The sequence below is a fragment of the Armigeres subalbatus genome, chromosome 2, assembly GCF_024139115.2.
Source record: "Armigeres subalbatus isolate Guangzhou_Male chromosome 2, GZ_Asu_2, whole genome shotgun sequence".
Taxonomy (NCBI): domain Eukaryota; kingdom Metazoa; phylum Arthropoda; class Insecta; order Diptera; family Culicidae; genus Armigeres; species Armigeres subalbatus.
Window position 1 is genome coordinate 324,054,368 of NC_085140.1, and position 19,584 is coordinate 324,073,951.

General features: G+C 39.7%; 1 protein-coding gene across 1 annotated transcript; it reads right to left on the bottom strand.

The window, feature by feature from the left end:
• Window positions 1-13,126: 13,126 nt before the first annotated feature.
• LOC134212708 (leukocyte receptor cluster member 8 homolog) lies at window positions 13,127-18,461 on the bottom strand. Its single transcript, XM_062690793.1, has 5 exons — window positions 18,312-18,461; window positions 16,224-18,191; window positions 15,788-15,986; window positions 15,515-15,722; window positions 13,127-15,229 (listed from the first exon to the last, which is right to left on the bottom strand). Exons 2-5 carry the CDS (start codon window positions 18,024-18,026, stop codon window positions 15,016-15,018), a joined length of 2,424 nt encoding a protein of 807 aa, XP_062546777.1. The 5' UTR covers window positions 18,027-18,191; window positions 18,312-18,461; the 3' UTR covers window positions 13,127-15,015.
• Between the last annotated feature and the right edge of the window lie 1,123 nt (window positions 18,462-19,584).

The following is a 19,584-nucleotide window of genomic DNA, read 5'->3' on the forward strand; positions in this document are numbered from 1 at the left end:
ACCACAAATGATGACAGAAGATGCAGAAGAAGAAAGTTATATTTGATCCGGACTTAATTGGTTATCTATTTGAAATTGATCGCCAAGTATGTTCAACACCTCTGGAATATGTTCGTGATTTTGAAAAGATATTTTAGTTACTAGATAAATATTGTCGCTTCGGTTCCCTTTGTTCTGCTGCCCGAAACATGTGTGGTACATACCTGTCAAATCGTATGGATTTTCCTTCTTTGACATTTAGCTCCCCTACCCTCGCCAGCAAAAGATGTTCCGGACAGCGACGACAGCGACAATCTTTATCTAGTAACTAAAATATCTTTTTGATTTTGTGATCATTTTCCAAGGCTCTCATAGATGTGGAAAATTTATCCGCAGTACATATAGCACGTGCTATCAGAGCATTCATCGCCACAATCCCCCACGTGGCGGCCCGATTTTCAAAAATATTTTTTTAGACGCCTATTTTGCGCTCATTTTTTGTTGCGATTATAAATAAGCGGAGGAGTAGATTTTTTATGAGCGGTACAATATGAGGTTCCCTCGAGCAACCCGTAGTGTAAATTTCCGTCTCAACATCAAAATATGTCATGACTTTTGATCATGGTTGCATTCAAAATTAATGTCCGACCACATTGATCACTTCTGGAACAAGGGAACATATTTATTTTTGCATCAAAATATACTGTCCGGTATTCTTATTGATTAATCATAAAACAGATTATCCCGCATTTAAAATTAATAACCACCAGGTGCACTAGGGTAAATATGGTACAATTAAACATTTAAAGTAATTAACTGTTTTCCAATTTTTTTTTCATAAATTTACCACTTTTGAGAAGCTGGAACATTTGGATTGTACAATATATTTTATGTACACATACACTCAACCTCATAATTTCATTTGCAGTAACATAATCCCATGTAAGCCATTTGCAGTACCATAACATACATAAATTACGTCACATTTGTATAATTAATTATATATGTTTCTACAAAAAGCGACGTTTGAAGGTAGGTGATTTGTGCTTCCACTTAATTCTTGGAGTTCGAGGTTGATTTTTACACACTCTTTGAACTGTTAATTGGTATTGCCTAGGGGGGACATATATTTTTTTTGAACAACCCTCATTTTTTCCTAAATGTCAAAACAAAAATGTTCGGTGCTACAAAAGACAACAAAACTAACACAAATTGAAGCTGCTGATTTGTTTTATATATAGTTATTTATCAGGTACTAGGTAAATATTAATTGAATTTTGAACGTTTAAATCTATGATAGTAACAATAAACAATGTCTTAGTTTCAGTTTGATACATCATCGGGATGAGCGATGAAATGGAACGATCGACATCAGTTAATTCTAACGAATATCCGTTTGATGAAGCAGGTTATCGTGAAATCGAGTACTTGGAATCCGATAGTGCTGTTTTGGTTCCAGCTTCCAACGAACCAGGACGATTTCGTAACGTATCCGGAACAAGCGAATATGACGATGAACTCAACCCCTTGCATTCGTCCGATTCACGGGACGTTTCGGATTTCACCAGAGGATCGGGTGAAGATCAGCACGGTGAGAAACAAGAGGCGGAGAATGTCCAATTCAGCATGAACATATCAGCCAAAAAGTTTAGGAAGTTTCAGTTTCATATCATCGGTGTCTTCTACGCTCGTTCCTTTCGATCGCAGCATCTCGGATCCGGTCTATAAACAAGATGTTTACGGACAAACACTACTTGAGCATTATAATTCCATTTGGAAACATTGCATAAACTTTGTAGGCTGCGTGAAGTGATTGTTAGTTGCTCAGACAATGGAAAAAATGTGAGATGGTCTTCCAAGCAGATACCTGATGTTTCTGACATCGAAAATACGTGCTGTTAAAACACGGGAAAACTAAGAAGCTTTACACGTTAGCCGACATAGGAGAAACTCAAGTTGCTAACGAAATGGCGTGGAAGTGAGATCCAAGTACACGTATTCAAACACTCTGTTTCTGTGACGTCAAATACTTTATGGGACATGGTGAATAAAAGTTATTACACCCAGAGTTGAAAGATAAAAACAGGAGCTCCTGCCACCCAAGAAATTTTTAAGTGCATCGATCAGTTGAAGGAAATTCACTCCATTACACTGCTTTGCATGCATCATGGGAAAATGAACAAACTATGTTCTTGCACAACCGGGGATGTGCGCCCAAAACTGATGACGGATGCTCCACCAGATGAATATCTCCACCTGTTTCGGTCGGTGCCATTATCAGAAGGACATCACATTCAATCTACCCGTCATGGTTTACAGGTAGCTTACAATATCACCGAAAGTGTTTCCTCATCGATAGAAGCACTGTGTAACAGAATTGACTCTATTGCTATTAGCGTTTCTGAAATTCAAATCCAGACGCACGAGTTAAAGGCTCAGGTGAAAGCTTCCCGCTCACTGCTAGATGCTATGCAAGCATCCTTGCCGCCAGAGGAAAGTGAGTTCAGCCGAATGTAGGCATCCAAAGTTACTGATGCTGTCGATGTTGATCATCTGGAATAATTGGAACGGGTTTTGTTTCTATTTGTACGGGGATTTTCTTGTTATTATATATGAAGTAAATTGTTTATGCAATTAGAAAAAGATAAAAGTATTTCATTTCATTTATTAGTCAGAAAGGTACACGAATTTTAAAAGATTTCTATCGGTGTACATTACGTTTATAGAAAATTCTTGGATAGGCGTTAACGTAAGCAGACGTAACAGTTCAAGAAGAAATAGAAGGATTGAATTGACCATTTGGCGAATATCCACACTTTCTAAACACGAGCAATTATAGTTGGTAAACTTGGTCAAAGCTGCTCCAACAATCAGTGATAATGGCGTTCTATCAGTGGCGTAGCTATTGGGGTGATTTGGGCATAACCCCAGAGAGACAACATTTTTCAGAAGAAATTTTTTTTCGAAAAATGTTAAGAAAACCCCCAGACCAATTTTCTGGCTACGCCACTGCGTTCTATCATGTTCAACATAATGTCTCCTTAGGTAACGTTTTGCCAGTCCAAATACAATCTCGATTGGATTATAGAAGGGGCAATACGCTGGCAAGTATATTGGAATGACCCCAAAGACCTCAGATACTGAACAATGTCCATATCACAGTGTATGCGAGCCCCGTCCATAATCCACACGGAGTATTGCCCTAGATAGCTTTTTACTGTGCTTCGAAGTGCCATTCTACGACACCAATCAAAAACTTTTGTCTTGTAAATGTTCCCTCAGTCTCTCGAATGAGTCTATTATTCCAGTTTCTCCCAAAAAGCAAAAGGCAAGACACTCGGTTTTCTCCTAAATTCTCCCCGATAAACTAAACTTTCCTTTTTAAACCGTAACCCCTGACTACGTAACATTTCGCGGTTTGCAGAAAGCAACTTCATCAAGGAAAACTAATTGTTCGAATCCCCACAAAAACAAGGAAGCTCGTTGGTAAACCGGATAATATCATCTTCACGAATTTGGACCGCACGTCGTTCTAATGCCTTCCAGGACATTCCGTAGGAATGCAGGATATTACAAATTGAAGAGGCACTGATTGATACTCCGAAATGGTTTCTAAATCTATGTCGATTTTCATCCAAGTAGAGTATCGGGTACTTTTGTACAATTCTACAATCCAATTTCGTTTATGTTCGTCGAATTTCCGGAAAACTTTGGCACGTTGAATCGCTGATAAAGAATTCTCCTTTTCATAAGCTCTGATCCATAAAGTAATTGTCGTTTTAGCTTTATGGTAAATAACAACCAGTTGGCTACGTGAAAGTCCGAGGAAGAAGTACCCATACAGACAATGGTACTTTGTGTATTCACACTTGCGTGTTTATGCACAACATTTCTCAAAAATTTGATTTTCCATCTTGCAAAAATTCAAGTATTTGTTATAACAACAATATTTTACATCAAATTTGTAGAAAGTATAAACAAACCGAGATCAGATGATTATGACATCTTGATTGTCATCGATAATCCATTTGACAGATTGTCACGTCATTTTACTCACCGACGATTTGAACGACTATTTCAGGAACGGCTATTCTGAACGGTCGAGTCCAATATGGGGATCGCCTTACAATACATCACTTTATTTTTTACGAGACGTATTTTCTGGATTTCCTCTATCGATTTTATGGAAATTAAAAACTTCATAGAGAAGGCTGATTTAAAAGGTGTAATAAAACTTTCCTCTTTAGAAGAGGTTTTCCGTTCAAATTTCTCCTGTAAAATTCAATGCAATTTAGAGCAGTTTTGCGTGGAAAGAAGTAATTTCTTTTTAAATTATTTTTTTAAATTATTTAAATTAAATAAATTATAGAAATCTAAAATTGAAAGGTATTCCGATATAATCGCTTTAAATATTGTGATCAACATGTACTTTATGTGTCAAACATCTTCTTCTACTGTGAAGTAGCCCGCTTTTTATGTTTGAGAATAAACAAACCAGAACAATAAATTTGACAGTCAAGTTAGCGATCAAACTCTTTATGCGAAATCTGGGAAGTTATGGTTGAATCATGTTGGTCACAAACGTTGCATTGCTTATCAAAGCCTCTTGTGCTGTAATACCTTTGCTTGTACTGGATGAGAAATAATCTTAATTTCCCGAAGATAATTCAGTTTTTTGTGAAAAATCAAAACATTTTCTTGTGTAAATTTAAAGGAATTTCCTGACAAAATTTAAAAATAATCTGTTTGAATGAATGACAACACGTTGAAATTCAGGAGACTTTTTATTTTTTTAATTCAAATATTTTTTCGTGAAAAATGGAAGCAATTTCATGTGCAAATTCTAAGCAAACATAAACCGTTTAAAATAGAGGAAGTTTCTAGATTAATAGTTATCAGAATTTTCGGCTTTCAGTCTCATTAAAAAGGTTGATAATTTCAAATCATTGCTAACGTTTCGATCCGGAGGTTTGGATCTTCATCATCCAGACCCCCGGATAGAAACCTTGACAATGAGTTGAAATTATCAACATTTACAATAAGCATTTTATTTTTTTCATAAAACAAAAAATTATCAATGCCTCTCGAAGATGATTAAAATTGGGTTCCATTCCACTTTTTATTTCGAAATTTTGTGTGATTCAATTTCTAGAAAAATCAAAATATGTTTACAACCTAAATTTAAGAAGAATGAAGAATCTTAAGGTAATATTTTAGCAGATAAAAAATTGAAATTTATTTGTTTCAAACACCTACTATGCAAGATCTACTCATAATCTACTGACACTAGCAATACCCGAAATCGAATGTAAAACGGCAAAAATACGGCCAAAAACTTTTGCCGAGGGTGAACCTAAACTTTTGGCCGGGAGTGTACATCTCTATATCTTTCCCTATGCCGATGGTTTTCATTCTGCATACATTTCCGCTTACTACTACTCGATAGCTTCCCTATCTCGATATTTCTTTATCTCGATATATTCTGGTCATATTTCGTTCGGGATTTGTCGAGTTGTTCAAATTTTAGGGCTACTAGACCACCTTGGGACAATAATATCCACATCAAAAACAAGAAATGACATTTGTTTTGTTGTCGTTTTCCATAGCAACTAGCTTTTTTCGATCTAGTGCCAATTTCAATGTTCCCGCCATTCCTCGATCTTTCCTTATCTCGATGATCCGTTCAACATCGAAATGTGGAGAAGCGACTGTAGTTATTCATACATGTTTAGTTAAAAGACCATCGCATAGATTTCGGCCCAAAAAAATTATAAAAATATTTGTAATGCTGTATAAATTGGTATAAATTTGTAGAACGAAGTTGAAAAATGCAGCCTCCCGGGACGTCTGGTCACATTAATCATTACTCAAAATGAAATAATAATAAAATGAATTTTAAGAAATAATAATATACTTGGTGTTACGTAGGACTGTAAAAGGATTTCGGCACGCTGCTTAATATTGTCTATCCGGAACAAAGTTAGAACGCTTGTTATACCGACGTTGGAACAACGCATCAATTAGATAAAACTTCGGAAGAAAGTTCGGTTCGGAAGTCCCTTCTTCCGAATTCTAAGTTGGTGCTACGCCGACAATAAATGTGTTGATGCTAAATTCGTTCAGCGGAATCTGAATCATATCATAAATTATTCCGTAGTACGTGAATGACTCCACGCATTAAAATTTTGTATAACATTTGGAAAACATATTTTGGTATAGGCATTATCGAGATAAAATGTATGTACTCCTTTTACGGGATCCATGAGCGGATAATGTGATCGCGGTAATCAATTTTGAATGGAGAAGCATTTACGTGTTCCAGGGCCGGATTTATGGGGGGGCGGGGGCCGTGGCCCCGGGCCCCCACAAATCTTATGTACCAAAACCAACCTTTTTTGTACATTTTGGGGCCCCCACATACCGTCGGCCCCGGGGCCCCCTTCCGGCTAAATCCGGCCCTGCGTGTTGGAGAAAAAACTATCGCAAGGCGTAGTTTTGTGAGAAAAAAAATCCTCGCCGACACCTTGTGGGTTCTAGTAGTGGCGTGGTCACTGTGGTCACTAATCAGTTTCGAATGTTGGAATTTGATGGACAAACAAGAACAAACTGCTAAAGCTTGCAATAATTCAGCGTAAAAACGGAAATGTACCCTTCTACCAGTCTACCAGCACTTTACATGAACCAGGAGTGGACATTATTCATTTCAAGCACATAAATAACCATTTATTTGATGGAAAATCCCGACGTAAGAATCGCCACATTACATATTTTAGTGTGAAAATTGAAATGTCCTCTACGCGTGCCCGGGGGCATATGGCAGCATATATCCACATAGCCACATAATTGATGAGTTTTGAAGATAAATGTCATATTATAGCTGAACTTTATAATTGGATTATAAGAAGACTATATTCTATAAACATTTACATTTCTCGATCAATATGACCCTAACATATTATTCGGTAAACAACCACACAAACGTATCGAAAAATGAGTTCATCTGAACCAATCAATCGCAATCACACGAACCAAAAGATTCAATCGCAAGTGAGCGTTCCCGATAGAATCACCTGGACCCACATGCTGCCGTTGGACGCATAAATGTCACATGTTACATTTTAACATTTTTGAGGTTTTGATGTCCAACGTCATAATTTGATACGTATTTTCGAAATATTTTGTCAAAACAGAGGTTTTATTCTAGAAAACTCGAAAAAAATCTGAAATCAATTTGTCACATTCGAACAAATGGACGCATACTTGTCACACTGGATAAATGGACGCATATTTGTCACACTAAAAAAGAGATATAACAATCACAAAAAGACACATAGCACTGCTTGATGTGTCCTGGGGACCGTCCATAAATATATACCATGCTTTCAGGGGCATCTACAATCCACGTGGATAGTTTAGAAAGGTGGCTGGTAAGCATGCAAGGTCATTCCTCCTTTCAGAATTTATATGGACGGTTGTCCATGAAAGAAGAGGAGAGGTATTATATTATCTAGAACCTCTCAAGTATAACGTGAACGGCCTCTTGGGAAAAGATGATATGAAACTGTGACATAATTGAAATCTTCAAGGCCTGTAAAAAAGTGATAAAATTAATAGATGAAATGAATGAAAACGATTTTTCCTTTTCGGTAACAACAGGTTGAAACACTTTCATTAGAGAAGTTTTTTTTTCTTCTTCAATCCTTTTTTGAGGAGCATTTTGCCAACGTACATTTTGTCAAGAGGATGAATTCTTTACAACTAACTTAAATTGCTTCTTGGAAAAACAACTTGCAGTATTTAAGGTTTTTACTGTATTGTTTGCATATCCAAGTTCATAACGAGCCTTTTTCAAACACCACTTTTGCATGGAAGCCACACACGGGCGTGGCTTGCAGTGGTATCGTATACTCCAAAACGGTGAGCATTGAAGAAGTCAGTTACATATATTAAGTACGTCAACATTGTTCTTTGCATTGCCAATCACAGACTTGAACTGACGACATGTTCATGAAGCATTTGGAATCAAACGCAGCATGGAAAGAGTCATCGGCCATTAACGTATCCGATTGAAAGTTCTCCAACAGTATGCGTGCTCGACCTGAATTTCATTACTGTTTATCAGTAGGGTAATGTGATGGAATAAATTCAGTTCTTATTTTGCGAACAACAATTATCCTACCAAAGATAATTGTCTTCAAGGTCAGCGTACATCATAATAACTTTAAAAAACAGCTAAGTTCGTTGGTCACTCTGACAGAATCCAAGTTTTCAAAGTGATCGCGTTTTCGGGGCACACCACTCGATACGGAGGCGGCGGACAACTGTCATTTTAATGATTCAGCTTTGCTGTGTCGTATCGAGTGGTGTGCCCCCGAAAACGCGAGCTCTTTGAAACTTGGATTCTGTCAGGAGTGACCTTAACTGACTCGGACCAAATGCACGCAGACAATGGGAATGCTCGTATGTAGCTGCCAACAGGCGCAAAGCTCTCATTAAGACCAAACGTGGAAGCCGTATGACCTAGAATATAATATATAAATAATTGAGAACTTTTTGCAAATCCACAGAAAAAACTGTTTTATCTGGTAGAACTTTGTCACCATCATCTCGATAAGACAGTCGTGATTCCTTTGGACGTTGAGAATGTTGTGTATGTCCTTGTCCCGGGCAAGAAACTACGCCACTGCTGCTAAGAACCGGTTGGTCAACCTCTGGGACCGGTAATGGAACGTTTGCCGGCTCCGCAAACAAAACACGATCACCTGTGTCATTTTTTAAATCGAACCCGAGGAAGTCCTCTTCCGATTCCGCCCCATTGGATTGTCTGTATTGGATATTCCATTTCCGGTTCCACTTCTACCGACAGCGAAAAATCACACCAAAGAAATACAATCGTCGCTGGCGAAATGTAAAAACAAATTAACAACAATTCTCTCTCAGTTCACGGTGTGACAAATATGCGTACATTTTTCGCCTGACCAGTGCATTTCGCGGCATAAGTGTCACATTCGGGTTTTGATTGAAAAACGTGGGAAAAATAGTTGTTTTTGGCAATGTTTGAGTCCGGCCCAACGAATATGAATATTCTTCTATAGTTTATTAGGTTAAAGTCAATAAAAAAGCAAAATTTTGCGATAACAGGATGAATGCATTTTGAAACTTCAAATGCGTTTTTCTCATTTTTCTCGTTTGTAACATGTGACATTTATGCGTCCGACGGCAGCATGGAGCACAATCGTTTTGTTTCGCTTGTTTTGCAGTCATTCGCTTCCAGGGCTAACACAATCGGGTGATTCATCTGTAACGCCGCTCAGCTTAGGTCGTGGTGAGAAGGTTCATTCCACTATGAGTGGCAATTCAAACGCATTCTATGCAACAACACAATCGCCTTGAATCAGGCGAGTGAATGAATTAAACCATCCCTGGTTGCATCAGCTGTTGGGAGAACCATCCATCGTTCACACCGCGAAAATCAGAAGGCTGCGGTGGGCCGGGCACGTAGCCAGAATGTCGGACAGTAATCCGGTGAAAACGGTTCTCGACAATGATCCGACGGGAACAAGAAGGCGAGGTGCATAGCGGGCAAGGTGGATCGATCAGGTGGAGGACGATTTGCGGACCCTCCGCAGACTGCGTGGTTGGCGAAGTGCAGCCATGGACCGAGCTGAATGGAGAAGTCTTTTATGTGCAGCACAGGCCAAAAAAAAAATAACGTTTATATTGTAGTCCGACGGATACAAAATGACTAAATGTGCTACAAATTTCGAATTCTTATATAATGGATTTTGATGGAGGCAAAATTTCTTGTGGTCGGTGTGATTAAGAGTAAAGTTCTGTCAGGGTGGCCACTGAAATTCGATTATCAATTTCCCGGTTTTTCCCGCTTTTCCCGATAAATTTAGTCAAATTTTCCCGGTTTTTATTTTACTTGAAAAGGATAAGGTAACAGTTTTTGAACTTTACCTAGGTGTTTTATTTTCTGACCAAACATGAGGTCAGTTTTGTATCAAAGCAACTGATCATTTGTATCGAATCTTTGAAATAAATATTTACATTACCAACATCGTGTTATGCAAAATGCACCAATCAACAGGTACACTAAAATTTCGTAAACTTTTTTTTCTTGATTGCGAAGCTTTCGTAAGCTTCTGACAGAGCCAATGGACATGGCATGCTAGTCAAGTGTAATTCTATCTTCAAATTCTATCTAAATCAAAATGTTTACAGAAAGCAGTGAAATTTGAAATCATGATAGGGGAAAAGACGATTTTGGCAGGTTTTGTGCTATTATTTTCAGGGGGGTTTTGTCGACCAAATTTTATGAAATTCAGCCACAATATTCTTTGATACACAAAAAATGTTTAGTCCAAATTTGAGCATAATCAGTCATAAGAAACCCCCCTGCCAATAATAGAACAAAACCTGCCAAAGCCGTCATTCCCTCTAGTTGGATTGCAACTTTTTGTTTCAAATTTGGTATTTTTTCCTTTTTCTAGAAAATTAAAAATCTTAAAGTAAAGCCGAAATGTTTTAAATATTCAGCTCTCGGTTTGATCTTATTCAGACTATTTCAAAGAATATGTTCCTGAGAAACTGATGAGGATTTTCAAATTATCGCAAAATTATGTGAGCATAGGCATTATTCTCTCTTATAAAGTGAATCAAATTAAATCGTTGTTTTAACTTAGAGAGCTAAGAGAACAAACTTAGCAAGTAAAGCAGTATATAACCTCATCAGAGTTATTGGTATTGCTTTTCTAAAAAAATAAATAAAATAATAAGGTAACCACTTTTCTTTCGATGGGACTCGAATCCACGACCCTCAGTACGCTAAATTGGTTATTTTAACGAAGGACCTCCTTAAAAGCACCAGTCTATGGTTACCTCCAATACATATTTCAAATCAAAATCTTCTACATTATGTAAATATTCACATCTGAGTTTCCAGAACATAGTAAATTCGGGTAGTCCAATACCCGAAAAAATAGCAATTAACTGTGATTGAACCATAATTATTTTATTTCTAAAATAGATTTGAGCACATTTTGGGCAATCAAAACATACGATTCGTAATTCTTGCAATTTTACATTTAAGATTTTTAGAATATCGTTTTTTCAGTGTTCTATCCATTAAAATAAAATATTGAATTTATTATTAAAAAGTTTGAAAGAAAGAAAGAAACATTTTTCAATGATTTGTAGATCTTTCAAATATAATTCCAATCAACTTTTGCAATATGTCACTTGAAATTGATATCAAAATGATCTAGTGACAACATAACTGGATTTGGGAAAAGATATACTTAATTTTTGTACCTCACACACACGCCATGCACTAAGATCATATAATTCAGCTGGAATGCGATTAAATAATAAATATTAAAGGATAAATCTTTTTGTTATATCAACATTATTAAAAACTTTGAAGAGTTTTGTATGAAACTTGACGAAAATTTCTTTTTTCCCGGTACATGTCCTGAATTCCCGGTTTTTCCCGGTGACTTCAATTTCCCGTCTTTTTCCCGCTTTTCCCGTTTTTCCCGGTTCGGTGGCCACCCTGTTCTGTGCACAATTTTCGCTGGTAACGGAAATCTGCATTCTGCACATTAGTCAAGCGTATCCAATGTAGTGTGAGCAGTCAGTGGCGTAGCCACGGTGGTGGTTCTGGACATAACCCCCCCCCCAAGAGACAACATTTTTAGAAGAATTTTTTTTCGACCCCTCTCAAATTAAAATTTGTTCTTGGGCTCACTTGACCTCCGATAACGATACCAGCAGACAAATTCTGAGACGCAACAGGAAAGCGTACGTACTTTGGACTACAAAAAAACACTCCGATCGAATAGAGTTCGCCGTCGTACCCAACAGACTCCCTCATCAAATCGACAGGGTGTCTACTCAATATAGGGCCCTCCTTAGCCGTGCGGTAAGACGCGCGGCTACAAAGCAAGACCATGCTGAGGGTGGCTGGGTTCGATTCCCGGTGCCGGTCTAGGCAATTTTCGGATTGGAAATTGTCTCGACTTCCCTGGGCATAAAAGTATAATCGTGCTAGCCTCATGATATACGAACGCAGTTAATAACTGTGGAAGTGCTTAGAACACTAAGCTGCGAGGCGGCTCTATCCCAGTGTGGGAATGTAATGCCAATAAGAAGAAGAAGAAGTCTACTCAACCGTAAAAACAAAATTCCCTGATTTTTCCAGGTGTTTTACATTTATTTCCAGGCAAAAACAAAACGTGCCATATATAGATTTTAGTAGCAAAATGATCAATTCAAAAAAGTAAATATTGCGAAAAATAATATTTTGGTGGCTTCACAAAACAATGTTGTAAATTACTTAAGAAATTCCTCCAGGAATTCCTTCGCAAGTTCATCCAGAAATTGCTTCAGCCATTCAATCAAAATTCCTTCAGAAATCGTATAAGAAATTCCTCCAGGCATTCCTTTGAAAATTTCTCCATAGATTCCATAGGAAAATAAGAAAGAAACCAAATTCCTTTTCATTGCTTTATTTCGTGTTGTATAAAACTAAAGTGGTGTTCTAAGTTCTAACCGATCGAAAAAAAAACACTTACCCATTACCCATTGGTAAACTCCTAGGAAGATAATATACAGTCTACATGAATATCAAACCGTAGAGGTAGAACAAAAAGAGCAACAGTTGACAGTTAGTACATATATAGCTAAAACGAAATTCCAACGTTTCTATCAAACATAGGGCAGATTCCACACAAGTAACAAAAAGTGAGAAGGTTTATTTCAAATGGAAGGACATGAGTGATGTCTTATTATGAATTCCACATACTTAAGTGACACTGCTAATATGGTTTCCATTCCACCTCTATTCTCGCTACACGGAGTTCATGTTATCCATTTCAATGTGGAAACGGTAATAGGTCAACAAATTTGAAGTTATCGTTAGTTGGATTGATCGTGAGAGTGGAATCCGCAAAAAGGCCCAATACTGACGCGACAAGCGATCCAAGCACTTGTGAAACAAAATGTCAGCAAGAGGAATTCTTTTGTCTTGGACGCGTTCGCGCAAGCTTCAGTATGTCAGTGGCCTTATTGAAATGGGGCAAATATATGCGGTTATGGGCGGAAACATTCTTGGGGATTTTCTCAAAATAACATACTGGCACAATTTGAAATAATCACGAATATTTATTGAGTATCACCAGGATCGAGCGTTCCAATACATTAGAGCTTGTAAGGGACTGAAATAACCATCCGTAGCGACGATGGAAAGGACGATAGGTTTTGCCTCTACCCAACAATTGGTAATGCTAGTTCTTTCATTAGGAATTATTGTATTTCATTAGCAAGTAAAATTAGTTAACGAAGAAAAAACGGTAACGAAAATAACAAAAACTAAACCAAAGCAAATTGAATTGAAATTTAACCCGCACACGTGTTCATTCTCTTCCAGCCATGTTTGCTCATTGTTCTACTTCAGACGTCAGTCGTTCTGCTCCGTTGATGGGAAAGAGTGTGATTTCTTCCACTTGAGGGACATTGGGAATAATCGTAGGATAGGATTGGCTTGAGACGGGATCGAATAGAGTTCCTGAGATGGGATTTGTAGGGAAAAGGATTATGCTGCTTGCGGATGGATTATGGATTGGAACTGTTCAGGAGAGTTACCCGTTTCTTTCAGTATTACGCACCGCACCATTCCGGCATCGATCAGGCGTTGATCGTTTGTATGCTCTGGTAATTGAGGGTGTGCGCTTTCAGCTCGACCTGCAAAATTCTGGGTAGAAGAGTCCTTTTCCCACGATTTTTCACTGGATCCCATCCAGGCGCACCAAATTGATGAATTGGACCATTCCAATAGAATTCTATCCCCATATCACTTCAAAAAAGGTTCTTAGTAAAGTTTTTGTTTCCATTCTAATATTTACACCTGTGCACTATATTCAGATGGGTTCTTCTGAACTAAAGTTTTTCTCTACACTATGATAGTGTTGGCAGTAAGCAGTTACCAACCAAAACCATTATATACATATGCACAGCACCTTCGCAAAATAATTCTACAGAAGTGCAATGCCATTTTTGAAAGTTCCTATTCATTTTGTTCATTCAAATGTCAAACCCAGCTGTTCTTCTACAACACACGCGTCGCGTTTCTTATCAATGAATCAGTCGATGTCGAGTCGCTAGCCCTGTGGTGGGATCTCCAATCCAATTCGCATCCGTCCAAGTGCTTTTGTATGGTACAGCAGCAGCATCCAATCCGTCAGCCTGTCCCAAGATTGGTTTCATCAACTGTTACCTCAAATTGATTCGAGTTAACAATGTTGAAGTTACTTGACAGCGGCATACTTTGCTTGGCCTCCATTTGGTGTTATTCTTGTTCAGTGTCAATAGCCAGACATCTTCCAGACAGGTGAACAACCAGAATTAACTGTTTTGGCAGATTAGTGTGGGATTTAGAATCCCGTGCCGAACGATCTTCAGCAGCTCTTGATCTGTCTCCAATCCTCGAGCGTATGGTCCATCCACGGTTCCTCCACGTCCAAATAGTCGGGTCCTTTACTGATGATCCCCACAAGGCTTAGCAGACACAGACACATTTCGGTCGCCACCCCGGAAACAATGTCCATTCCGTTTCATTACAAATCGACAGTTCATTAAGATAACAATCACGCAACACAACACAATTCTTCTTCCATTCTGTTCCACGGAAAATGACTGGATCCATTCTTCATTCCTCGCTGTCTCCTCAACCTCCTTCCATTTGGCAATTTGGGCGTAGCTAGTCCTCCTCGCTGACGGAATTCTAAAACGAATCCCATTTGCTATCTCGGTTGGCTCGGTCATTATTCTCCATCGACCAAGAGGAACATTCTTCGTGAAGAAATCTGGGATGGAAAATGATGCTAACTGATCTGGGTAACGATAATCAGTAGGAGGGCAAGAGTAGACAACCAAGTAAAGTACAATAGCGACAGTACTTTACGCCCATTGGATCACGAAACGAGGAGGTTATTTTGATGGTGAAATCTTTGGTCAAACCACGAGGAGACTAGCTTAGAAGTTTGCCAACACATTCATACTGGTCTTGCAGTCGATGAATTTTGTCGTCGTCGAAGATGCAGCAGCAGCACCAGCTTGGTTTTCCTCCGTCGCGCCTTGCTTGGTAATAAAGGTCAATTCGAACGCCGATAACCAGTCGAGACATTTGTCCACACTCTCAAAGGCCAATGCTTGACTGACATAGTCCACCGGGCAATTGGGACGATAACTGAATAATAACAGACGGTAAATAAATTATTTTTGAACAAGACATCTATCGATATTAGGGAAAAGTTAAAATTGTAAGAATCAGAAGAAGATGACACAGCTGTCCTTGTTGCAAACGTCCTCCTAGAAAGAGAAAAATGCTTGGCAAATGTGCCCCGCAAAGGAAATCCCCGGTATCTAATCCTATAGACATCGCCGCCCAGACAGACCTAGAGCTGAAATAAGGAAGGGGACCTAACTTTGGCCGGAAAATCAGTCGGGCCGCAAGGCTAGGTCATATACGTACGCTTTGATTATGTTCTTCAAGGCGATTTTACGCTCACGCTCGATAAACCAATCAATCAGATAACCAGCCATCAGTGGAGCCGCCCGGTACAAATTAAAGAACCGACTGTAGTTTCCGAGAGCCCAAGCCGATCGCAGCTTGAGGGCAAAGATAATCACTTCCTGTTCCCGTTCGGTCGGAGTGAGCGCTTTGAGGATGGTGGTCAGATCTGTTGGGAATGAATGAAAAATTAACATGTTTTCATGTCAAGAACTTGAGGGGCATTTGAATTACCGAGCGTGTTCTTGGTGAAAATATAATACAGGATACGGTATGCCGTAAATTCTAATATATTCTCGCCTCCCACTTCGGAATAAAGCATCTTGAGCTGCGTCTGGCACTGATTAAACTCCTCGTGGTCACCTTTTTCCATCGCTATACGGGCGTGTGTTTCGTAGACCTGCACAGTGAACGCGTCCCGGATGCCTTGAACCTATGGAATATGACACGGCGTTTAATAACTTTAATAAATTTGCCAATTTTTAAAATACTGTCATGGCACAGCTTCAAACTACTTCCTCTGGCTTCTAAGAAAAGCTAAGTATAATGTAACTTATCAACATCTCATTATTTACTATCCTTGTCCAAGAACCCACGCAGTGCTAAATGTTTCACGTTTAAAGTGGTGTTTGTTTAGGACTGAACCAGTTTTGCAAATGATCGTACTTACCGTCAAATCCTGTCGGATGGACTTCAGCTGGTCACAGGCATAATAGTAATCCTGCTTCTCGACCCACTTATTCTTGACGTTCTGCAGCGAGTAGCGTAAAACTTCAACCGGGCGTACCTCGGACGGGGCTGGGGCCTTCGTGAGACGCAGAAAACTCTTCTCCAAATCCCGGCACGTTCCCACGATGTGCAGGTCGAACAGATCCAATCCACCGTCTCCGTCTCCGACGGCATCATCGATGAATAAGCGGGACGGCGTCGGCATCTGGAGACGTTTCTTTACCAACGACGACGAAGACGAAGCGAAGCTGGGAGGCGAGACTTTTTTGACGTGAGAATTGTTAAACCGGGCGGCACGCTTCTTCAGCGCTTCCTGATCACCATCCACCGCGCCACCGATCTGACCATGCTCCGAATAGAACCCGGATCGTTTCTGGGTTTGGTTCTTGCCATTGGTATTTGATTTATTATTTTTCTGACCGAGTTTTTGATTTTTGAGCTTGAAAGACTTTCCAGACGAATTGCGACTATCTTCGCTACTGTCGGACGAGCGGCGCTTTCGGCGTGGAGATCGAGAATCAGAGCTGGAAGAGCGACTGTGACGGGTACGGTTGCTGCTGTAACGACTGGAGGGGGATCGAGACCGCGAGCGAGACGATCGAGACTTTTTCGAACCGGACTTGTTCCCCAGTCGAGAGCCAAGAGAATGGGAAACCCCTACCGCACTGCCATTCTTTCGGGAGGAGAAGTTTTGACTGTTTCGACCGAATCCATTTATGGGACTATTGCTCCGGCCATTCTGATTCTGATATTGACTGATGCTTCCGACTATTCCCGGCGACTGTTTGAGCTTGTTATTGTTTGGCGTCAGCAGAGCACGTTCGCTGTGGACACTCGGAACCGGTTCATTATCCCAATCTTTTGTCCAAAGTTCACCTTTGTTCGCAGCAGCTGTGATACGCCCTTTAAGGCAAATATCGATTTGATCCTTATCGAAATCTGTCTTGCATTTGGCGTAACAACGTGCGACAAAGTTGTTTAAGCTTTCCGGCCAAGCGTCTGTGGGATTGTTGAAGGGATCCGGTTTCTTCACTACCGGTGGGGGCGGAACAGTTGTGCTGATGGTTCCTCCGATGTTAGACTGATGACCGGGGAATGGCGGCGGAGGCTTACTTAAATCCGGCACCTGCACTGGTGGAGGAAAACTTGGACCACTCGGAGGCATCATCGGTGGCGGAACGGCTCCATTATTGAACATTTGCTTGTTCTGCTGCTGATTTCCCATGTTATTGTTCATGTTATTTTTGTTCTTTTTCTTTTTACGCTTGCTCATCTGCATGTTATTCTGGTTGAATTGTTGCTGCTGCTGCTGCTGCTGCTGCTGTTGGGGCGGCGGAGGAAGCTGCGGAGACCCATTTGTCAGCGGATTGCTTTGAACCAACGGACTGACCCGCTGCGGTTGCTTGTTGATGTTGAATCGAATCGGACCGAACTGACTCGGTGCTTGTTTGAATCCTTGCATGTTTCCTTCCTGCTGTTGCGGGGAGCTAAAAAATGATGACTTGTTCAATAAACTACCTGACGACGGCGAGGATGATCCATCAGAACCGGTTCCACCCGATTGATTCTCTCCTCCGGCTGATGACATTGAAGCATTGGCAAAATTCGGCGGGGCTCCACCTCCGGGAGAACCACCGCCCGTAATTGGCGGTGGCGGCACATTCGTCGGAATTGACCCCCCAGAATTGAATTGCAACTGCTGGTAATACGCATTACAGTATTGAGCGTACTGTTGGTATGCCATTTTGCACAACTTATTTTTGAAAAATCCGTTATTTGCTGATGATTGATTATACGAATTGCTTTCCGAATCCAAACAATGTTCCAGCCCTGTACTTACGACTGATGTTCAGTTGCCTTGCTGTTTACTTCTGTCACTGCGTAGCGCTAGCGCTCAGCAATTTTAACTCTGTGGGTACAAAGAAAAAACGAAAATTCAAGATGGCGAACATGGGTACATTTTCAAACACGCTTTTCCGCTATTCTACAAATCGGAACCCATCAAATTTATCATTCGCTAGATACATACCTGACGAACTATCAAATGCAGAAAGTTTCAAAAGATGAGTTTCTAAATTTATTGCTAAAAATATTCTTTTCTTTCGCACTATGCTGAAACTACGACACACTTCTTGGTTGATTGAAAAATGGAGAAAAATGATGAATAAATCGGGCGAGATGCGAACAGAGCGAATCGAGCAGGCGAAAAAAGTGGTCGAAATACACTTCTAAAAAAGTTTACACACAAAAGACTTTGAAGTATGCTCTTTTGACTATAGACGAATCCAAGTAAAAATAAGGGTGCGGCCAGAGTAGACGCGAAGTGCGAAGCGAAGCGAAGCATCCATACGATTTGACAGCTCCTTATTATTGATTGTTATTCCTTTGTGTGCAATTTTCGCGCCGCGTCGCGTAGACGCGTCTACTCTGGCAGGCACCTAAGAAGAAGACACACGACGGTGTTAACTTTGACAGATCCTACAGCTCAGCATAGGGAGATCATTTTAAAATGCTTATAATAAATTCTAGACAAATTGTAATTAAAATCTGATTGATGTACGGTACGGAAAAAGTTCCGAATTACATATCTGGAAGCTTATCTCAATTTTTTGATTTTTTTTCCAAAAACGTATCTATCATACAGTTCGGAACTTTTTCCGTATCATACATCAATCAGATTTTAATTACATTTTGTCTAGAATTTATTATAAGCATTTTAAAATGATCTCCCTATGCTGAGCTGTAGGATCTGTCAAAGTTAACACCGTCGTGTGTCTTCTTCTTATTTTTACTTGGATTCGTCTATAAAGTCAAACTTCATAAATATAAAAAAATGTAAACATTGCCCTCATGAAACTTCACTCGCCATTTGAACACGGGTAAAATTTGTTTGTCAATGACGTCATGATGCAATGGTATGTACAAGTGTACAAGTATACCGTGGACCCCCGATAATTTGAACGGTACCACATTCAAATTAACGGGGTTCATTTCTAATTTGAACTTCTGGTTACTCTATTTGCATCAGAAAAACTGGTTTCTGGCTGCTCTCTTTGCTGGTTTGTTTTGATTCTGCATTCCGTTTCACGATGTTCCATTTTTCTTATCTCGATTCCACGTGTTAAATGACGTTTGAACCATTTTTAATTTGAACGATGTTCAAACGAACGGGGTTCAAATTAAAAAGTGTTCAGATTAAAAGCGGTCATATTACCGGGGGTCCACGGTACCATCCCCATTGGCGCTTTGATCAGGAACTAAAAACCGGGACGCGACACTAGGATTTTTTTCGTGTTGCGCTT